The sequence below is a fragment of the Haliotis cracherodii genome, unplaced genomic scaffold, assembly GCF_022045235.1.
Source record: "Haliotis cracherodii isolate W230 unplaced genomic scaffold, xgHalCrac1.p SCAF_4, whole genome shotgun sequence".
NCBI lineage: Eukaryota > Metazoa > Mollusca > Gastropoda > Lepetellida > Haliotidae > Haliotis > Haliotis cracherodii.
In genome coordinates this window covers 70,964,757-70,989,049 of record NW_027266297.1, presented here as the reverse complement: position 1 = coordinate 70,989,049, position 24,293 = coordinate 70,964,757, and the positions used below count along the sequence as shown (strand labels likewise).

The 24,293-nt window shown below is 38.1% G+C and overlaps 1 protein-coding gene across 1 annotated transcript; it reads right to left on the bottom strand.

The window, feature by feature from the left end:
* Nucleotides 1–4,389: 4,389 nt before the first annotated feature.
* LOC139479638 (ATP-dependent DNA helicase RecQ-like) lies at nucleotides 4,390–5,013 on the bottom strand. The gene has a single exon (XM_071262479.1). It carries the CDS (start codon nucleotides 5,011–5,013, stop codon nucleotides 4,390–4,392), a length of 624 nt encoding a protein of 207 aa, XP_071118580.1.
* Nucleotides 5,014–24,293: the final 19,280 nt, after the last annotated feature.

The following is a 24,293-nucleotide window of genomic DNA, read 5'->3' as shown; positions in this document are numbered from 1 at the left end:
GTTGCACTCACCTATAGTGTTTTCGTTTACTCAATAAATGTTTTACGCATTTTAATGACTGAAAATGTGGTGTCTCAAAGGTAATACTGGCCGGGCATTCTACATATCTACTCGAACTACAATTATCATTCTTCACACACACACACACACACACACACACACACACACACACACACACACACACACACACACACACACTCTCTCTCTCTCTCACACACACACACACACACACACACACACACACACACACACACACACACACACACACACACACACACAATATTTGTTATATTAAATGTATCCCCGAGAGGCAGTAAGAGACTAGAAATAACTGCCTTTGTTCTGTAAAGTTTCAGCTTTCGCCTCTTCCTTTGCGGAATGAGGTTTCACATTTGTAAAATGATCTCTGTTATCTGTCTGTACCATCAACTTTACTGCCCTTGTTCGATCATAACGTCATTTATGGAGATTCGAACATGCACTCGCAACTTGAGGACGTCGTTAATTTGACGTTGTTTGTGAGAAGGAAGTGTCTAGTGGGTTGTTCCCAATAGATGTAGCTGGAGAAGGTAGATAAATGCAATGCCCGAACAATCGCATCCGAAAGTGAGAGCGAAATGACAATCGGTATCGGGAGAAAAGGTACAGCTAATCGACGAGAAAATTGTGAGAATATGCGGGAAAGACCAAATTCAAACCCTCCTGTTCATAAAATGGATTTATCTGGCATTGCCGCGGTTGGATTCTAATTAGGGAGTCATTATTATTTAAGTACGGGTAAATATTTTTAAAGCGTGTACTTTTTCCTAATTTAACACCGTTAAATAGGCTGTTCGCAATGTTGATATCTCATATAAGAAATAAACGTACAAAAAACAACCCACACTCACGGTTTGTGACCATATACACTGACATTATCTGAAGTAAATCGTGTTTACCCGCATGAATCGCCTTATGTCATTTATTGCCGATAAACAAAATATGCACACTTTCTGACAGTAATGTGTGATAAGTCACGCACCAAACCTTTACTCTCGATATACATGTTGCTCTTACTTAAAACACTATAGGGGCTAACACGATACGTATATTAAAGTACCATGCTTTCTTGATGTGCTATCATTCTAATTTGAAATAATGACATAAATAGTTACCACTCATCCTTCATTGTTTTTCAAGGTCGGGTTAATCACAAACATATTTGAATATATACAACAGCTATACTTACTTATCTTTATACTTAAAAGCATTAGGTTTGTCTGTCATACAGACCCCGAAACAAATATGTCCAATATGGTTCAGGGACTGTGAGACAAACTACTTCACGGTCTGTATCGCCGTCGTGATCTGTTTGCACCTGTTTACACCCATCAGATACCAGTCACTACTGTCACTACTTCTCTCTCCAAACGAACAGAAATACGATAAATGTCGGAAGTGTATATATTTAATTCTTCTAATTTACTTTTTAGATACATGATTTAACGTTAAAGTAATTATATGTATCTCATGTTCAAAAATGTATTATAGGTATCTGTGATGCTGGTACCGTTTTGTCGCCATTGTGAAGTTTTTGTGGAGTTATTATGAATATCAAATACATGTATTGAAATCTGGACTTGTAAAAGAGTTCATCATTGAACAGTATGCAGTCTAACCCATTTAAATGGCTTGTATGGATATATTATCCATTTACTTATACACACTTATTATGAACATATACAGAATTTCATTGTACCTTATTATTAAACATAATACCCGTGAAGATCCGGGTTAGAATAGGCCTTCAACAACCCATGCTTGTACAAAGGCGGCTAACATGATCGGGTGGTCAGACTCGCTGACGTGGTTGATGCATGTCATCGTATCCCAATTGCGTAGATCGCTGCTCTTGATGTCAATAACTGGATTGTCTGGCCAAGACTGGATTATTTACAAACAACCGGCATATAGCTGGTATATTGTTGAGTGCGGCGTTTAACAACAATCAAACAAAAACTATTATTAAACACCTTCCAACAATAAGAAATTAAACTTTTATTTTCTATATATTTAGTTTTATTTATTAAAACTTATGTTATCTGTTTTTCAATGCACATGTTCAAACCCCTAAACTTTTAATATTTGATTTTTCACAAATGGTTACGTTAGTGAGTTGCCTCAATCTTTCGTTACCTACTCACACGAACAGATTAAAATAACTTGTTTGTACTATCATATTTTAATTTATTTAATTCATAATACGAAATTAATAATTCATTTATCACAGTATTGATCATATTCGTGTATATCACTATCTGATGTTAAGGTTTTATTGCAGAAATTATAATGAATTCAATATGTAGAAAGATACACAATTTGCCATTATTTGAAATGCAACATTTCTTAACTTTTAAACTATACAAAGTATAATATAATGATTAGAATGCCTGTAACGGACAGTTTTTAGAAAGAAATATTAGTCGATTAGTCCCATTTTTCAGATATGCCCTTCAGTAGTATTATTGTATATCTCCAGATAGATGTTTACATTGTAGTTCTCATAAGTTGTGGATAATTCAAAAAGCAACACAGAAAATACATATTCTACCATGACGAAAGAATACAGAGTATACAATAACTCGCAATTGTTCAAAAATCACAATAACATATCTGATATAAACAGAGGTGGTGATGCTTTAATCTCTGCATTGTGCCCTTGTTTGTGAGTCCTTGTTCTATTCAGCAAACAGCCCAAACCCAAAACTCCACAATATATCCGATTACACTGACCCACACTGGCCCCAGCTGAATTCTCCCAAACGTCAGTTCTCCATGCGATACTGATACCCTTGTACTAGACTAACATTTAGTCTCTGAAATCTTATATTACACAATATCCTTCTTGACTCTAAAAAAAAAAAATTCCCTATGCTGAACTCAGTGACTGTTCTCCACCACAGAAGGTGCTCAGCGGAGGGGACTACCTCACCTTTGAGAGGCAGAAACAAGCCCATCATGCACTAGGAGATGGCCCTACACCAAATTCCAGATTACAAGGACTTGTCCCAAAGATGGAAGAGTTCCATAACCAAGCTGAATTTCTAATTAAGGTATGTATAATAACTTATTTTTCTGTAATTGCGATTTAACAACAGAAGGACAGTTAATGTGTGGTTTATAAATTGGTTTATTGTTTTGTAACGGACTGGTCTTTGTGTAATACCTGACTACCTGATACTAATGAACACATTTGTTTTTTCAGGTTATATGGAAACACTTGTACTCGTCCTCCTCGAACAAGTCTGTTGGCACTCTGCATGCTGCAAGGAGCACAATTAATGCGGTGAAAGTTACTCAGGATCCTCATGACAACTTTTACCCGTGCTCTGAATTCATGGAAAAGGTCACCACCGCCTACATCGTAACTGGGGGACTACATCACTTCCAAATGGAACACCTCACTTCCGTCCCAACGCCAAGTTACATGGGTGCTGTTGGCAATCCATATGAAATTATTGACTATTTTCTAGGTCATGCAAAACAGTTTGTAGACAAGCACGTCTTACCGGAGGTTCCTCAACTGCCAGCTCATGGTCTCCCATCAAACACACTAGCCTGCAGTTACTGTGGAAAACTCTACCAGAGACCAAAAGCTCTCCGCAAACACGAGGCACGTTTGCATGGACATTCTGATCCGGAATATAATGCTGAAAACAATCAGGATTCCACATCTTCAGCAGAATCAAGATCATCTGTGTATCAGTACACCCGTCTGTCTCTCATGCTTGGGCTTCTTCGAATGAATCACAACGATTCCATTCAGATGGGAGATAGTGGCAGAATGATGAGACTAGTAAAGTGGTTCTGTTTATACTACAAGGCAAGCAAATGTCCAAAGTATGCATATGGTCTCCTTGAAACACAGGCAAAGGCATATGCTCTCCTATTTGAACGGCAGGCTTATAGATTGATATGGAACCGCACAGTCAACCATCAAGGCAGAGTCGACACCAATCATCCCAACGACCTCGACTTGGAGCATTGCAACAGGGCTTTCAAAGATGGTGTACATACTTACAGGAGGAGGTACACAGATAAGACAATTCTCAGAGTCAGCAGAAGTGTGCTGTCAATGGCAGAATTATGCAAAAAATACGACAAGTTGGCATTCTGCAAGCAAAGTTCGGGAAGGCATGGAGTTGTTGATCCCTCTGGTGATATTCTGAAACTTGTAGAACAATTCCACGCCGTTGAAGCTCTATTCAATGCGGCAACAAGCCACTGCCACAGAGAATTCAAGAACATGCAGGATCCACTGTCCTCACTCAATATGAGTGACATCCAAAATTGGATTTCAGAAAGTCTGAAAGTCTTCAGTAGCCGCACATACTATGACATCTGAACCTTTCAGTCTTCTTCCGATGTGTAATTCAGTGTCACATGACTAAAACGAGACCCTGTTGCAATGTCGCTATCACTGGATGTTTCATGATCTTCATGTTCTGAGTCGGAGTGAGATGATGAGCTATCACTCGAGTCAAGGGACGTCTTGTACAACACAAGAATATCACATCTACATTCACTGCATGGAGTATTGCATGTACATGAGCCGATGCAGTCACAGAGGCACTTGCAAGATATGGCACAGTTGTCACAGCACTTATGCAAAGGTTGAATTTGTTGAGGGTTCTGGTCAAATGACTTCAGTAGCTCAACTCGTCGACATACGTTGGTTCTGACATACTGTTTCATTTCATCCGAAATATTCCGCCTGTCACTGAGACATTGTCTAAACTGCATAAGAAGAGCATGTGCCTGCTTTTCTGGATCCCTGCCTGCTCGTCCTGTCTCTTGAATATAATCCTCAACATTATTGGCTGGACCATAGTGGATGACGGTTTCCAGACTTTGTAAGTCAAGTCCCATGCTGAATGATGTTGAGCAAAGGACTATCCTCTTGAAACCATTTGGATCTATGAAGGACTGGGACACATATTTCTTCACTTCCCTGTTTGTCTTGCTGTGGAACATGTCAAAAAGACGATTTGTATGACTGTTAACTCCGTCTTCACTATTGTTTATGAACGCATCATGTTTTAGCTCAGATTTGAGAAAGTCAAAGAGATCACCCATTTGCTTGATTTTGAGGAAAAATATTTGCATCCTTGGTGTTTGTCGATTCCGTTACCGCAACAGGGTAACTAACCAAAACCATGAAAAATCCTGGCGAATGTTGCCACTGGTTGATATCTGCCAGTACTTGATGTTTTCTTTGTTGGGACTGAGGAGTATATTTTCACAGCCGGACATACACATTTCATTAATTATCACATCTCGGGTTGACTTAGTTGCAGTTGCTGTTTGTGCAATCACTGGTATGCCTGGAGCTAGTGCCCTGAGTTCGCCAAGTGTTCCATACGCTGGTCGAAAGGCCTTTTCTAATATTTCTAATATTCTTTTCACCCTTGTTACACTTGCCGCTGAAAAATACACAATTAAAGTGAAACTCTAGTCAAGACGAGCATTATGAATATCTTAAGCTGTTAGGGTTTGTTTGTCATTTCTTATTCATACATATTCTGTATGTTGTTATGCATGATTGATGTTGAACTTCAATTCAATAATCAGCAGCTTGAAAATTGGCCGATTTCTTTTATGAAATTCAACTCCTTATAAGAAAAATATCAACATATCTATTGCAAAAACAATTGTTGTTAGATGATTATTTTTTTAAACTGATTTATTCAAGATCAACTTTAGTGTTTTAACTTAGCTAATGTTAGCAGTGGATGTATGCATTCCTTTTTCATAATGGCATTAACATACATTATAAAATGCCTCTACCTGGGACTGCGGCCAAACTTACAAATTTAACCCTTGTTTCGGAGCAACAATGTGTCAAGTTCATGATGATTGTAGAAGTGATTGTATGTGACAAATGTACATTTTTGAAATATTAATACTTGTGCTTTAACTTTGATTTGATGAGTTTCGAATTAGATATTTAGTGATCTTGACACATATTGCATACATTTTATAGCTATTTGTGATCAGTGCACATATTTTTATACCTTTAGATTGTGCAGTTTTATAGTGGGTAGTAAGAATATTTTGTGAATTTATACTTGTTTTATCATAAAACATGTGAATGAGTGAATGTCGTCTCATACTGTAATCAGCAATATTGCAGCTATATAAAGGCAGCCTGTAAAACAGTAATTGATATGCACACCATCCTAGTCATTAAAACATTCGCTCGCTATGCCTAAGACCCGGGTTCGATGTCCGACATGGGTACTATGTGTGAAGCCCATTTCTGGTGTACCCGTCGTGATATTGATGGGATATTGCCAAAAGATGCGTAAAACCATGCTCTCTCATTCAACATGGCATGCCTTGACAGACAAAACGAAATGCAAAATCTAATATTTATACTTACAATTTTGCAATGCAGTGTGCTTCATCAATGAAAATTGCCTTCAAAATCTTCTCTTTAGTCAGGTCTTGAATGACATTACGCTGTGTTCCAAGAACTGTCTCTGGACAAATATTATGTCAGTGTCAACAGATTGAATATCCTGAATTGATATTTGGTCCATTACATGAACAAGATCATCATCATCATCATCAGGAGTAGGGTCATGTTAACCCTTCAAATAAACACATTTCAATCCAATAGATGAACACTTCCCTGTTTGTTTTGTCATTAGTGCCACCAAGGGTGAAATAACAATCACAGTAGCATGTTTGGAGTTATTAAGTTTTTTAAACACGAATGGTGCTATTTCAAAAGTAAGTGATTTTCCTGTTCCTGTTGGAGAACAAAAAAGGACAATCCTTTCCTCTGAGGTAACTTACAATCACCTGTCTTTGATCTTTCCTGAAGTGATCAATATGTAACTGTTGCTTTCCAAACGATACAGCTACGTCAATAGCATTACCTTCCATACCAACAGTTCTACTTATAGTTAAATAGAGGGTATGCAGCAAACGCTTACAGAAAGCAGCACACACTTAAAACACAACATCAGTCCTTTGTTCAGTTCGGCAGTGTGTCAGATTCATGATGACCACATGTGTAGAGATCAGCCATCCCAGGTCACCCTGGTAATCCCCTCAGTAATCCCCCCCCCCCCCCCCCCCCGCCTCCCACACACACACACACACACACACACATTTACGCCTCTCCCCACTGCCCCAGATGTATTTTGTTACAGTAAACCTAGATGGGAGCACTTCCAGTGCTAGGCTGTCATCTGAACAAGATTCTCTGATATGATAAGGAAGGGCTTAATTACCGTTCGCTATTTCGAAATCTAGACTTTCCCAATCATTGTAGCCTTGCGTTGGTCTCCTTTTTCACTTTATTCTCTTGGGCCTACGTCACAGCTCTTACCACACAATAACAAGACCAGTTTGCCCCCCGCCGGAGCTCCTGGATTTTGGTTATATCATCTAACATGGCCAACTCTGCTCTTAAGTAAACATATTCAATGAGGTGTCCTTTATCATCCCTATTTGACTGCTTATAAAAATCTTTTATCTCTCCTCACAGCTGGTTAATATATATTTGTGCTGCTGAATATTCGAAACAGAGTGATTGGGTTGGTACTACACATGTATACGGTTCTATTTTAAATGACTGCAGCGCTCCATTATGAAAACAAATTGTTTTAACGCCGCTCTCAGCAGTATTCCAGTGATAAATGACGTCAGTCTGTTGTATATGAAATAAATGCAAATTGAATCTTGAATCTTGAATATTGTAACTTTTCCTCAAATCAGTATGACATGCAGTATATCAACTGCAATATACTGTAGGCTGGAGGTCAGGGGTGCACTCGTCAGTTGTCTGATACGGTCAAGAGTAAGATCTTCCGGACGATCACTGCACAGGAGGAATGTGGATTGTTGATGTCTACAGCGTGTTTGGAACTGGGAGTTGACCACTAAGCCCTTTTAGAGAAGAGCTCACAATAAAACGTTATGGACTCGCGAACGGACTTGTGTTTTCAATTCAAGACGTACATGTATCAAGTTGAACTTCTACGACAGGTATAACTTGGTTACCGCTCCCCAACTGTAACATTAACTGAACTTTACGCCTTTTATACACATTTGTGGGGCGATAATGCGACAAAGAGACATACTTTGACATTGAAAATGTCGCGTTACGGCATTGTCGGCCTTTTGTAAAATATAGAAAAAGATTAGTCAAAGAGCGACAACGCGGCAATGCGACAAATGGCCAAAATGTCGCGTTGTCGAATTGTCGCGCTTTGACACGCTTTGACACGTTTTGCTTGATTTTGTAAGGGCGTCAATGCGACAATACGTCAACGCGACAATGTCCCTTCCAAGATTCCATAGTGATCCGTGCAAATAAAACTGAATTATGAAATAGAAGTCTAACATGGCAATTAAAAGATAAAGTGTTAAAATGCGCTACTGCAGCTTCTGATTTCATAGCTCTTCAAGAAGGATGTCAATAATGGGATGGGTGATCATCTGCATACCGAGTCTATACGCTGTGATTAACAATGATGCTCTGAGTCAATACATTTTGTCAAATGTATGACATGTATTCCCTGTAGGAACATATTGTTTATACTCGTCCATGTTTTTGACGGACAATATGATTTACATGCTCGGTAATAGTGAGGACGGGGATCATTGTGTGTTTCCGTGCTTTGTTCAGGTGAACAGTTGACTTGTCCTTGCATGTGTTTGTGACGGGTGCCACCTGTGTGGCAGGATACGCTCACCTTTTCCCGACAACCCGTTGGATGGCCTGAACCACTTCGGATTTTTATCCCACATCAGTCTGATACACCGTGATACAACTGTTCAAAGTGGTGTTTAATGCGATCACCGTGGTGTGTTACTGCAACTGTCCAAATTTTGTGTAGTGATGTTATGTAAAATGTAAAATATAGCATATTCAATTATCACCTGATTTGATTAGAATATATTTGCGTCAGTGTATTTTATTAACGCCCAAAACCGTATTTGTTAAACACATATAATAACAGATCATATAAACGCATGGTGCCTTGACTTATTATTAGCTTTATTAGGCCATTTCGGAATAAAATAGTTCCTCCAAAAGCGAGGAACATCTGTTTTAGTTTGTTTACAAGAAATGTTTTCCCCAAAAAACCTCCTAAGATGAGAAAGTCTGTTAAGAACTACCTCAGTAAGTCATTCACAATGACAGAGCGTCGTTATACATTTACATTAAGTACAAGACGTCAAAATGTCCGACACGATAAACATGACGGGAGATATTTCCGAAATTGTAAATTAACCTGTGGCGATTTCAAGCCTTTTTCATCACAGATCAATTGGCCGATCATTGACAGGTGATAGTAAAGTGTCAAATAGATACTAAGGTAAATTCATAGATTGCTGTAGATTGTCACTACGATAGTTTGAATTTTTGGGGGTTTCTTTTCTCTAGGATGGGTTGTAGCGAGGGTATCCTTGAACGGGCATGCAACCAAACTCTATGACTCCCAGAGTATGCTAAGACGCTACGTCCAAAATTAAAGGCTCTAAATGATGAGAAACAACGCTTCTGTATGAATTCGTACTATGGAATTCCCAGGGCTTTCCCCAGGAATGTGGAAGTACTCAGTGTTTACGCCATTTCAAGAATACAGTCACGTGAAACACGTCCTGTGACCCACATCTCGTCCTATGGAAAAGCCGTATATCGTGTAAACTTTACATTGCAAAATTTGTTACTGTTATAACCAAATGAAACAAAACCCATTATCCGATAGAGGTAAATGTGCATAGCGGAGAGATATGTTATCTCAATAAACTTGGTAACATGGTTTCGTTTGACTTCTTGGCACGTGTCCGAATTCCATTAACATGTTACATATCCTAAAACTAACTAATCAGCAAATCTCGCTGCACTGCGCGCGACAGATACTAGAGCAAGGCATACCAGAAATACGAAACCTAATGCTCCCGAAAGGAACCCTTGGGCATCACGTCCGTCGGGGGACCAGCGCCATCTGATTGGCTGTTAACAGTTGTACACGGAGGAGCAAAAAGCATCGTTTTTCCGTCCATTTTACGCTTGAAAAACTCGACGCTTTTCCGGACACTTTCTAGACGCTAACCAATTAATCAATTTTAATGAATTTTTAGTCGTTTTTCCGTCCAATGACCATATACGGAAATAAACGACGTTTTCGTGTTTGCAGTGATTGGAAGGGGTTACGAAAAGAAACGCAACAAAGCGTCAACTTAAATCAATGTAAATTGAATTGGGCTGCATTAGAAGTTCATAGAGGCCGCATATCTGTGCGCACACTAATTTACTTGTGTGGTACCCTTAAAAAACAAAATGAATGATCATACCAGGGTTACATGGTAACCTCCCATTGTGGCCACCGACCTGCCTACGCCTCACTGAGCACAGTGTCCACACTAGGAATTGGATGAAGTCACAGTATCCACTCCCTCTGCTGAAAGAAGCTAAACGCAGAGGACTTAAAGCAAGTCAAACTGTTGACTTTATATTAACAATAGAAGGTGTTTCCCTGGTGAGAATCCGTTTGAAGATTCGTGACAATCGATGTTGGCACTCAGACCTTCGTATGCCAATGTTCTTGAACATTCCCAAGATAGACAACTATGCAAGACGTAACGAATCGAATAGGATCGTGACATAACACATCTGTAGGCATACAATGTCAATGCAAATGACAATGTAAATATCTCGGTAAATGTTGTGCGTGAAGACCATTGTCGTGTGTATGTGTATATGAACATAATCATACTCAACAACAAAAGTTCCCGTGACACCAATATTTTAGTGTATTTTTCAAACAAGTAAAGTTTGGTTTTCAATATTGTAGTACATGTTTGGATTCAAGTCCCAAAAACGCAGCAGCTACAGAAAAAACATGCATTCAATGCAAAAGTTGACTTTTAAGCAAGCCCCATGCATTTCACTACCCAAGAATGGGTAGAAAAAAACGTGCGTTAGCGGGGTTCCATATGCATTGTTTAGCATCGCGCTGACAACAACCACTCAGAAAAACAACAACATTACGCAATTATTCAACATTACGAAATGCCACGCCTGTCCGAAAATGAGCGTCTGCGAGCCATTGGTATTCTTGAAGCAGGATCGAGTCAACGTGATGTTGCAAGACAATTTAACGTCCACAGGAACACCATTTGGTGTTTATGGCAACGTTGGCAACAGACGAATATAGTCAGAGACCATCCCCGGAGTGGCAGGCCACGCAAAACCAATAATCGACAAGACAACTGGATTCGAACAACCCGCCTACGAAATCGATTCCAGCCAGCAACAGTGACTGCAAGAAGCATCCCTGGCCTTCGACGAATATCTTCACAAATCGTACGTCGTCGCCTCAGATGTGCAGGGATTGTTGCCAGACGTCCAATTTTGACAGGAAACCACCGCCAAGCACCTCTACAGTGGTGCAGACAGCGTCTACTTCTAAACATGCTCCAGCAGATATGGACAGATATCTCACAGGACTTTGTGCGACGCCTGGTCCATTTCATGAGACGAAGATGTGTTGCTTGCATCGCAACCAGAGGTGGACACACACGCCATTGATTTGTGAATTGACATTTTGTCATGTTCATGTTTTCTTCACGCATTTTCTGAAGTCTGTATGGCAAATTAAAACATTTGAACACTTACAGGAGTCTTTTATCTGTTGCAAACTGAAATTGTTTCAGATTTGGTAAAAACATAACTTTGCATTAAATCTTATTCAATGTCACGGGAACCTTTGTTGTTCCGCGTATATATTCTGATATTAGATTTAGAGATTTTGTCTGAGATGTTGGCTTTGCTCTATGATACTGCGATGTTGTTGTGCTGGATGTAAATAATAACGTAACTGTAGTATACGAAAAGATAATCCAGTAAGTAAACCTTTACAGAACAAAACTTATCTTTTATGTCAATTATACAATGTATGCTATTTCTCATGTCACTTTCAATACATTGTAATTTGTATATGCATCATTTTTAGGGGAGGCATTCAGAAAAGCAAAATTTGCTTGTTTGCCAAGCCCTCCACTTTATGGAAATAAATATGTTAGTATCATATACGAACAGAGCAACCTGTGTATGAGCCTTGGTGTAAACATATTTTTATTCATTGAAATGAGTTGGGATTGGTGAACAATATATATTACATATTGAAATGAAGGATGTGACGTCATCGATATAGACATTATTTAAATAATATGTTTGTACATATTACATCAGATACAAATACAAAATGAACATAAATAGAAAGTTACAGCTTGTGTGTGTCTAACAAGTCGTTTGTAACAAAAGTAATAGTCAATCATGAGGTTATTGTCCGGTTAATTTAATTATTAATTTGTGAAGAGCTGAAACGTTTTGTCTTGATGATGAAATCGTGGACGGATTCAACTAATTTCTGGTTTTCAGAGTGAGCAAGTTCATTGTTTCCGTTCATAATAGTATCCAAGTTATAACCGGTAGTGTAAAAGTGCATATTAAGTCTTATCTGAGTAAAGTTACAGCAAGTAAAAACATAATGTAGGGCGTTTTCACTCTGATATCCACAGGAGCAACACGGACTGTCAATTAAATGTCTGTTATCATACTTATCGGCGTTTAGGTCGCTACAACCGAGTCTGAGGCGGCAGTGAACGATTTGACAGAATCGAGTGCCATAGCTAAGGTCAAAATAAGTCTTATTTACGGTTGTCGTAAATAGGTTTTTAAATTCTGACAGACTACTTGACTCTTTGGACTTTGGTAGAGCATTCCATAAGTGTATTGTGTTTGGTAAAAAGGATTTGGCGTAAGAGGAAGTACGGCTATAAATTCCTTGTATTTCAGAACTGTTTCTTAAATTATAGTTTGCAGTTTCGGAGACAAAGTTTGGGATCAAATCACAAAGATAGTTTGGGAATTGGTTGTTATACATTTTAAAGAAAAAAGTTAATTTTTGGCAGTATTCTATCTTCTAAGGATGGAGATTTAGTTTCATTATAAAGTTTCTTATGACTTGTACCACGAACGGCACCACATATAGTTCTCAGGGCATCAAGATGTAAGCTTTCTAATAAACGCGATTGCTCAGACGTACAGTTATCCCAAATATGCGAACAGTCAAATGTTGGCAAGATATAGGACTTATACATAGTATCCAAGGTTTTACGTGATAATCGGTATTTAAAACTCCTCAGACAACTGATCATAGGGCGAACTTTTTGTACAATATCATTAATGTGATCAGTCCATGTACAGTCGCTTTGGATTGTCACTCCTAAATGTTTATGACTTTTGACTTCTTTTATGATTGTTCCGTCCATAAGTAGGTTCGGCTTTAGAGACGGTTTAGCTTTACGTGAGAATTGGATGGTTTCGGTCTTATTTGGGTTAAATGTAACCTGCCACTTACGGGTCCATTGTGAAATTGTATCTAGATCATTGTTAAGACAGGTAGCAGCCACTGACGGATCTTCTATGATAACATATAATGTCATCTGCAAAGAGACGAACGTTACTGTCAATAGCACATACAATATCGTTAATGTATATCAGAAAAAGAAGTGGTCCAAGGACTGAGCCCTGAGGTACTCCAGCTAGTACAGCTTTCTTGTCAGATTTGTACCCGTTAATTGCTACCCGTTGTACTCTATTTTCTAAATAACTTTCAAACCATTTTAATAGTTCGCCTTGGATACCATGAGTTTTCAGTTTATTAATAATTCCTCTATGCCATACCTTATCAAAGCCTTCGCCAACAGACGCTTTCATATCACGTTACAGTAATGGTTCTCGTTTTAAACTGATTTACTTAAATGTGTGTGGTTTGAAATCTAGATTGTTTATTCCTGAATTTACGAATTTTGTTACAAACTATGAAATTTTATGCTTTCGGAAACAAAACTACATGAATTTGGTTGTATTGACATTCCTGGATATGCAATGTTTTATAAACCTAGAATTACAAGTACTGGTAGAAAATCGGGCGGTATAGTCGTTGCTATAAAACATGAATACGTACAGCATTTCCACAGAATAACCGAATCCTCGGAATATGCCATGTGGTTTCTCGCTTCCCATGAAATATTAAATGTATCTTGTAATATATATATTTGTATCTCATATATCCCACCAGATTGTTCGCCATATTACTCATACGAAACATTTCCAAAACTACATAATGAAATCTCGTGTAAGGTATCAGCAGATTGTAACAATAGTGTTTTTATCATGTGTGATTTCAATGCAAGGACACATACTTTGTCATATTTTATTACAACAAACTCAAGCTCTATCAACGAAGATATATACCCTAACGAATTTTGTTGACTATATGAATGACTAAAATGTGCTGATGTATTGTCAGAAAGGTCAAGTCAGGATGTGGGGAATCCAACCTCACATGGTTATAAGCTAGTTGATTTATGTATAAACGATAATATATACATTGTCAATGTCCGAGTTGGACATGGCAAAGGAGTTGGCAAAGTTACATGTAAAGGAGTATGCTTGGTTTATTATGCTGTAGCAAGCGCTAATGTTTTCCAAACTATAAAAGATTTCGAGGTCCTTGATTTTGAACCATTGTTCTCAGATATCCATGCACCTATCACTGTAACACCTCGTAACAAAAAACAACGATAAGTCTGCTTCACCCCAAGCGTTAAGATCAGAGAACGACACAAGCAAAGGCAGTCTGGCGATGAAAACCTACCAGATAGTTAAGCCTTATTCAGCTTTTTTAAATCTTTAAATGAAGTTTCGGCAGATGACGACTTTGATGTTGATAATGTACGTAAAGTAATCATGGAAGAAAGCACAATGTTATAACAAGAGGTGAAATTATAATCTGTGTGCAGAATTTAAAAAATAATAAAGCTACTGGTCTTGATAAAATAGTTAATGAATATATTTCAAACACCACTGATGTCTTTATAGATATTTGTATCAAACTTTTTAACATGGTTCTTGATACTGGTACATTCCCAGAAAAATGGTTAGTAGGTGTTATCAAACCCATTTTTAAGGGTAAAGGTTACCCACAAAACCCCGAAAGATGTTTTAGTACTTTTTACAGCAGTTTTAAATAACCATTTGCAAACATTCATAGAAAAGACCTCAATACCTCGGAACCTCAGACAGGTTTCAGAATGGGTTATTCTACCAGTGATCACATGTGTGCTGTATATAACTTCATGGAATTATTAAAAGCTAGGAAAAAGAAATTATTTTGTGCCTTTGCAGATCTTCAAAAAACATTTGACACAGTTTGGCGATCAGGACTTTCATAAAAAGTGATTGCCTAAATTTCGAATCTTATTTAAACGTATTGCAGGAAAACGCTTGGCGAGTCTTACATAAGTTTAGAATTTGTAATAATAATCTACCTATTGAAACTGGGAGATGAAGAAAAATACCTTAAACCGAAAGGAAATGCCAACTTTGCAAATTATTTGACATAGGTGATGAATTTCATTATTTGTTTATTTGTTTAGAAAACGAAAGAAAACATTTTTTACACAGATTCTACTACATCAAACCCAATATGCATAAAATGAATTTACTTTTCAATAATTCACGACCAGGAACATTGCGAAAACTGACCAAATTCTGTAAAATCATCATGTCATTGTTTAAACCCATCAAGTAACTCTCCCTCTTTTTGAATTGCACATATATTGCTACCCTAGTAAATCTGTATAAATATGCATGCATGATCGGCAAGATGTTTTTGTATATATTCTATATTTATATGTATATGTATTATGTTGTTGAAATAATTTTGTACCTCCGATGCCGCTGATAGCGGCCTGAGTGTAAATAAAGTTCAGTTCAGACAACTGATCGCAGTTAATTAAGTAATTGAGTAAGGAGGGATAAGCAACTAATTCTGTACTGATGAAGAAAATTCTGTCATCATCAGATATGTTTTGAAGCATTTTGAAGTATTGCTGTTTGTAGTAAATTATCCATTTTGAAATTGAAGGCATTTGACAATTAAACTGATAAGTGAGCAGTTACACAAGTGAATGGTGACAATGAACAATAATAAACAGACAAAACTTTATCAAAGCAAACGGTAAAAAATGTATAATATGAATACTTTGTTTTGTTGTTCAGTTAAAGATCCCAATTAACGATGAGTGGTCACAGTGGAAACAGTAAGATGAAAAGTGGGAATTTTCACCGAAACCAATTAAAACACTTGTAATAAACCCATACCAGGCTTAACAGATGCACAAAGGCCGATATCATGTGGCGGCATGAGTATTGTGAATGTTTTAACGTTACGCTAAAATTGATTGAAAATGAACCGGTGCCCTCAGCAAAATTCTCCACGGATGCCTGTATATATATGGCGCAGCATATTTTGGCTCTGACTGGATCTGTTATAATTGACATACAGGCTTCCCATTTGTTCAACATTTACACATGAATGTCAAAGAATTTTTTACTAACTTGTATTTGGCAGTGAAAGGATGGTGTTAGACTAACACTTAGTCAATGGAAACATGTCTTTAAATATATTTTTTTCTTTGAAAGAACCTTTCCTCTTCTGCTGCTTTTAAACTAGACTTGGTTAGTTTGACCTAGACCTACCTAAACTTTTAGTAAAACAAAATACCGAAAAAATATAAATTTCACAGTCATGGTGCAGCACTAGGCTGGTGTGTAACCCGAACAGACAAACATGTTGCTGCCGTTTCGTTGAGCCTCATTAAGTTACATTGCCTGGACACCTGGATCATGGTTTTCGTGTATCCCATTGCACTCAACATACTACTGACCTGGGAGGAACATGACCAAGAACAGAACACGTAAGAACCAGTCTTCCTCGTCGGTGAGTACAGCTGACACGAATACACGTGACACCCCAGAGCTCACAGTCCCACAAGTCCCAATGAGCGCTGGTACAACAAGTAGCATTGTAAAGCAGTCACAAGACACACTGACAGACACTTCACTTGAATATAGTCTACCCCAACTAGCACAAACTAATGATAATCTAATACCCCGAATTGACTTAGATTCTCAGATCCTGGCAACGCTAAACACAATGAACCGCAAGCTCTCAAAACTCCACTGAAGTTTCAAATGCAAACATGATCACAAAACTCCTATCTGGAACTGAAAGTACAAGAAATTGATCAACTGAAAGAAAATATAACCAGCTAAGAAGAAGGCTACAACTATATGAGCTCAAGTTTTGATGAAAGGAGAGAATGTAAAGTTCACATGGAAAAAGACATCAAATCATTACAAGATTCAGTTTTGGCTCACACCTCACTTATATGTATAGAGAATCTGCAGCAAGAGAACACACACCTCAAGGAAGCTCTCATCGACTTGAAATGATCTTCAACAACATTTCAGACTCAGAAACCCAATCAAACTTTGAAGAATGTGAAAAGCTCCACAGGAACGTTATATCGCCAGAATTACATATGGAGAGCACAGCAATTACACAATTGGCCGACTATGCACACCAGCTGACCCAGGCGACCCTTACTACGCGCAATTGATAGCCAAATACACGTATACATCTGAGAGAGATGCAGTTAAAAGAGCAGGGAGGAAATTGAGAGTTAAACCCTTTAGTATTCCGGAGCAGTTCCCGGAGGAGGGTTCTACATTAGATGTAGGTAGAACAGAAGCACCAACATTGTTTATTGAGGAAAATGGGGGTTTCTACCATAAGCTGAACAAACATTCTGAAAGATATATTCCAAATAAACCTGATGTAAACACAAGTATTACTGATACTGAAAATATGTGTAATAACCTTGACCCTATCCCAAATAACTGTACACATTCTGGGCCAAATTTCTCAAGTCAAACAACTGTAAACAGTTACGTTGTCAACCAGGTACTTGATGACTTGAACTTTTCAGATTTACTGATTAACTGTGCCCTTACTGCATATAATCTTGACAAATGTTCTGACGTAAATGTATTGGTTTATTTAAATGAAAACACAAATCATACTCACAATGTATCTGATAGTACGAATACCACAGTTCACACTTTGTCCACAAATAATCCTGAGAAAGACTCTGAGATAAATGTACTTAGCAAGGCAAATGAAACCACAGATTGTGTTCACAATGTGTATGATACAATGGACACTGTAAATATTTGGAATAACCATGTTTCCTCAGATAAGGAAAACAATTCTGCTGATGTAAATATTGTCTCTCAACACACACTAACACAGACGCACAGAGATATCCTGAATTATCACACCTGTACCCAAGGTACTTTTAGCGGAGTCCAGGAAGCACATATTTCATGTAAACCAAATGGCCAACAAACTCGTACTTAATAGGGGCGGTCGGGTAGCCTTGTAGTTAAAGCGTTCGCTCGTCACACCGAAGACCCGGGTTCGATTCCCGACATGGGTACAATGTGTGAAGCCCATTTCTGGTGTCCCCCGCCGTGATATTGCTGGAATATTGCTAAAAGCGGCGTAAAACCATACTCACTCACTCACTCGTACTTAATAATGTGAAGGCTGTAATCATTGTTCTGAGTTGGCTAGTAATTGTGATATTGATATTGATACCAATGTTGTTGCGCATGACGTTGTTGTTGATGAAGATGGCGATGATGAATATACTGATGATGGTGGTGATGTTGATGATAATGATGACTGTACTGATAGGTATGTATGTGGCCCCAGAAAGCGCCTAGAATACAAGGAATTTCTTTATCTAATAGCTAAAAGAGACATAAATGGATTTCAAGAAACAAAAACAAACAGTTTGGATGAGTTACATATACCTGGATACACTCCCTTTCTTCAAAATAGGGTGGCCACTGTGAGGCATTCATGGGGTTTTGGTTTGGCATATAAAACTATATACATAGATTAAATATCCGTAACTCAAGAAAAATGCGATTACATATTTTGGACTAAAGTATGTAAAACACTATCTAATTTTGAAAAGGATCTTTACTTAGGAACTGTTTATATCCCACCCGAAAGATCAAACTATATTACATATCATACGTTTCGTGAAATTGAGCAATCAATAATATGTGGTGTACTCCCTAAAATACGTGCCTGACGGGTATTACAAAATCTATCTTCAAATATAAAGGCGATCCATTTGATCCAAACTCGTATAGACCTATTACGATATTAAGCTGTTTCGGAGAACATTTAATCAGTATCCTAAATGAACGAGTGACGAAATTTCTAGATGCTAATCATATCCCAACTTCAGCGCAGTCGGGATTTAGGAAACAATTTCAAGCTGCGAATGATATAGTCATTATCCACCCATTAATGCATATTTTGAAACTATCCCCCCCAAAACTTTATTGTGCGTGTATATATTTTACAAAGGCATTTGATACTGTCACGAGAGTAGGACTGTTGTCGAAAATGCTGGAATTGAGGGCCGTTTTCTAACTTTAGTTGCAAATATGTACAGTGATATTAAATCAATGGTACAATCAAATAATGCAGAATCGGAGTATTTCCCTTGTCAATCAGATGTCAGACAGGGCAAAAATTTATCACTGCTACTGTTTTCAATATTTTAAAATGATTTTGAACCGAATTTAACAAAACAAGGATGCGAAGGGATTTTATTTGATCGTATAAATGGAAATGACATCACAGTATGGTTACACATTTTAGTATTACTCTATGCAGACGCTACAGTCATATTTAGGGTTATAAAAAAATTATATTCCTCTATTTACTGGCAAATGTTGATAATTATACATATTTAGGTATAAATCTTCACAGAAATAAAAAAATTGTGTTTTTTATGACATCACTTACAGCAAACGCGATAAAAGCAATGTACTGCATAATACAAAGAGCACGAAATGTTAACCTACCATTAGATTGTCTAATGAGGGCGTTTGACGTGATGGTAGTGCCAATCCTTCTCTATTGTTCCGAAATATGGGGAGTTGAAAATTTAGAAATGATACAAAAACAAAGTCAAATTTTACAAAAATAGTAACTGATCTGAGGAACTCAACACCCAGTTTTACGGTTTCTGGGGAACTTGGCAGGGAACCCCTCAAAATTATAGTATGTAAACGCCCCACAAAGGTATCTCATATTTTATATAATAATTTCATACAAGATTATGATGTAAATGCAAAATCGTTTAATTGGATAGCGGCAGTAGAAAAAAACTAAATGATGTCGGACTGTATTCATGAACCCATCTGTTTGCTCAACGCCATTCTCAAAGAATTGTTATATCTGGTCAAACATGTGTAGCGAGATGCAGCAGTTTCGACGGACAGCATATGCCGAAACTCCGTTGCACACATATATTGTTTGTTTGTTGTTTAACGCTGCAATCTACGCACTTGGGATATGATGACATGCATCAACCAAGTCTGCGAGCCTGACCACCCGATCCCTTTAATCGCCTCTTTCGACAAGCATAGTCGCCTTTTACACCAAGCATGGGTGGTTGAAGACCTTTATTCTGACCATTATCGTCACGGGTGAGTGCGCACATATACCTCAATGAGAACCGCATACCTAAGACAATGTCTTGTTTTAGTAGGAAACCGGTAAAAGCTGACAGGACAACAGGTACTATTGCGCAGAGTGTTCCCAAAAGGATCCCGTTCATTATTCTTTTGCCAAGTCCTTTTGAACATGACTGAATGAACGATCGCATGGTTTACTCGCGATAAAGCCCCGGAGGTCGTTCGCCTTGAAATCCAAGATGGCCTCGCACATTGTACAATGTTTGACTAGATCTACCTTTCAAAAGCTTCATTGCCGTTTTAATATATTTTGACCCCTGGAAATCCGCTTGTGCTTGTCGTAAGAGGCTACTAAACGGGATCGGGTGGTCAGGCTCGATGACTTGGTTGATGCTATCATATCCTATAAATCGTTCACTGGATTGTCTTGTCCATACTCGATTGTTTACAGACGGCCGTCATATAGCTAGAATATTGCTGAATGCGGCGGTCGCACGATCGCCGGCCATCTTGAACACACCTCTGTGAATATAATTTCGTCTGGTTCTTCTCGAAGGGGGGGGGGGGGGGGGTATGTGATGTAAACATATTTTATCCATAAAGTGGAGGGATTGGCAAACTTACAATTTTTTACAAATAGCACTGTATTGATACTGACATAAGAAATAGCATACATTGTATAATTGGCATTAAAGGTAAGTATTGTTCTGTAAGTGTTTAATTACTGGATTATCTTCCATAACTACAGTTACATTATTATTTACATTCAGCACAACAAAGCCATCATCTCAGACAAAATCTCTAAATCGGCAAGAAGATAGAATAAAACTGTGCACCGATTTCAAATTTTCAAGATTTGTTACTGTAGTTACATTTGAATTACCATTTAGAACTGAATTTAATTCGTAGCCTTTACGAAATAATACATGTTTTGCCTTACTGTACTGTTTAAGGGACACGTAAGAAAGAAATGAAGTGCATCTTCCATATGATAGCCACAACATCTCGGGCTGTCGGATATAAATCTGGCAAATTTGTCAGCATTAAGATCACTGCAGCCAAGCCTGAGACGGGAGTGTATAACCTGACAAAATCTTGATCCATAATTTACATCAAAGTATATACCATTCCTATCATTGCTTTTTATAAAACTTTTAAAACTTCCTAAGCTACTGGCATTGGTGTATTCAATAGGTAGTAAGTTCCAAATATTAACTGTATCTTGAATAAATGATTTGGCATAATTATTGGATTTACACTTTGTGGTTTGCAGCTGTGAGCAGTTTCTCAAATTATAATCACTTGCATCCGACACTCTATTTGGAACTAAGGATGAGAGATAGTCCGGTACTAGATCGTTAACCATTTTATAAAAAAAAATTTAACTTTTGAAAATGCCTCCTTTCTTCTAATGATGTAAGATTTTTTTCTTTATAAAGTTTACCGTGACTGGTGCCACGAACAGCCCCACAAATAGTTCTGAGTGCATTTAGATTTAGTTTTTCAAGTAGTATCGCCTGTTCCTTTGTGCAGTTGTCCCATATGTGGCAACAATAATCAAATATCGGTAATATGAAAGATTTATACATAGATTCCAGTGTTTTTCTATTTAAACGATACTTGAAACTCCTGAGACAGTTAATCATTGGACTGACTTTCTTGACTAGGCTATTAATATGATCGTTCCACATACAATCTTCTTGGAGAGTAAGTCCAAGGTGTTTATGAGAATGAACTTCCTGAACAGTAGTGCTACTCATTTTCAAAACTGGTTTTACATTTGGAAGAATCTTCCGGGAAAATTGGATAGATACTGTGTTATTAGGATTGAAATCGACCTGCCAGTTTTCTGCCAAAGAGGATATTCTACTTAGATCGTTATTCAGACAATGTGCTGCTGTATTCGGGTCATTTACCACGACATATAGGGATGTGTCATCGGCAAACAATCTTATATTACTATCAATATCGTCTATAATGTCGTTTATGAAACTTAGAAACAGTAGAGGTCCTAAAACTGACCCTTGTGGAACTCCAGCCGTAACTGGTGGGAAGTCTGAACTATACCCATTGATAACAACCCAAATCTTTAGGATATGTCGCAGGGTGAGGCTTCTAGTGGTTCCAGGCAAGTACATGTACACATGTACATTGTATTTGAAGATTGAGTGTCGTTACTTGATTGGTTATTACGTAATATATTAGATAAAATTGATATCAGGGAAGTACTTACCTGGTCAATAACGCAGTATTCCGAAAGCGCGGTCAATAACTGTGTGATAGCGCTACTGCTGTCTCGCTATACCTGTTACCGTGGGTCACGCTCAAATGCACGCGTCTCCTGGAACTGACACGTCCTGGCGATTCATCACCACTTATTTCTCCTAAACGCACCCGTTACACGGAATCACAACATATACCACATATAACGGTGCAACACGCTGTGCGATAAATGGCCGAATTTATTACAACATAATACATGGCAAGTCCCCGCTTCCATACAACTGTCATCACCGATCACAAATACACACATACCCTTCACTGTTGCCCGACACGTAATATCAGAGGTAAAAACTTTTTGTAAGAAAAGCTCTGCAACCGTGTTCCCTCAACGAATGCAACAGCGATAATACCGGAGGGTTTACAGCATAAATACTTACTTACTTACTTACTTTGGAGATTTAACGTGCGCTTTCAGACTGATGCGTATTTCGCACACGGGCACGGCCAGGCCGTTTAATGTGTTTCCGAAAGGGGCGAAAGTGGTCTGTGCAACCCAAGAGGGGGGTTTAGGGGTTGCTTATATAGAATTTGGGAATTTTGAGATTTGGAATAGATGCCGATGGGGTTGGGGAGGAGAACTAAGGGAGCTGGGTATGGTGGATGTTTGTTTGTTTATGTGATTTTGATTTGGTAGGTTATTGTGTTTTTATATGCGTTTTATTAGTTCCGTTTTTATTAAGAATACGCTGATGATGGATGGAGAATTTTTGGTTTGGTTAGTGGTTTGCTGAGCACTTTTTTGATTTGGCTATTTGAGTTTAGATATAGGTTACGCCATTTTTTGTGATCTTTTGCTTGTTTACGCTTTTAATTTCTGATTTTGAGCTGGGTAAGTTTAAGCTTATTTCTGGGATTTTGAGGGATAGTTTAGCTGCTTTATCGGCGTTTTCATTACCGTATATTCCTACGTGGGCGGGTATCCACAAGAAGGTTATTTGTTTGCCTGCCTTAGTTAGGTCGTTGGAGCTTTTAAGTATTTGATTTATTAAATTAGGTCGGTTTTTGGTATTTTTGTTTGGGAGGGCTTGCAGTCCACTTAGGGAGTCGGTAAGTATTAGGATTTTTTTGTGTTTTTTTTAGTTCTTGATTATGGAGGGCTGAGGCCATGCCCATTAGTTCTGCCGTGAATATTGATTGGTTGTTTGGGAGTCGGAAGGATTTTGTGGTTTTAGTTGGTTGTGTGGTATGGACTCCGAAACCTGTGTGTTTGGAGGTCGGATCTGAGGATCCGTCCGTGTAAATGTGACACCAATTTGGCCAGTTTTTGTGTATGTATGCTAGTGTGGTAGTGTGGGTCGGTTTGTTTATTTATTGTGCTAGCTAGTGTTGTGTCTATTTTGGGTATTTTAAGTTTAGGGGTGAAGATATTTGATTGTTTGCAGTTTTGTTTAAGATTTTTAATTTGGATTTAATTTAGGTAGTTTGTTATTCTTTGGGATATTGGGTTAAGTAAGGGGTGTTTACGAGCTAGAGCTTGGTTTTTGGGCTGATGTTTTGGTTTATTAAGTTTTGGATGAGAGGGTTTGAT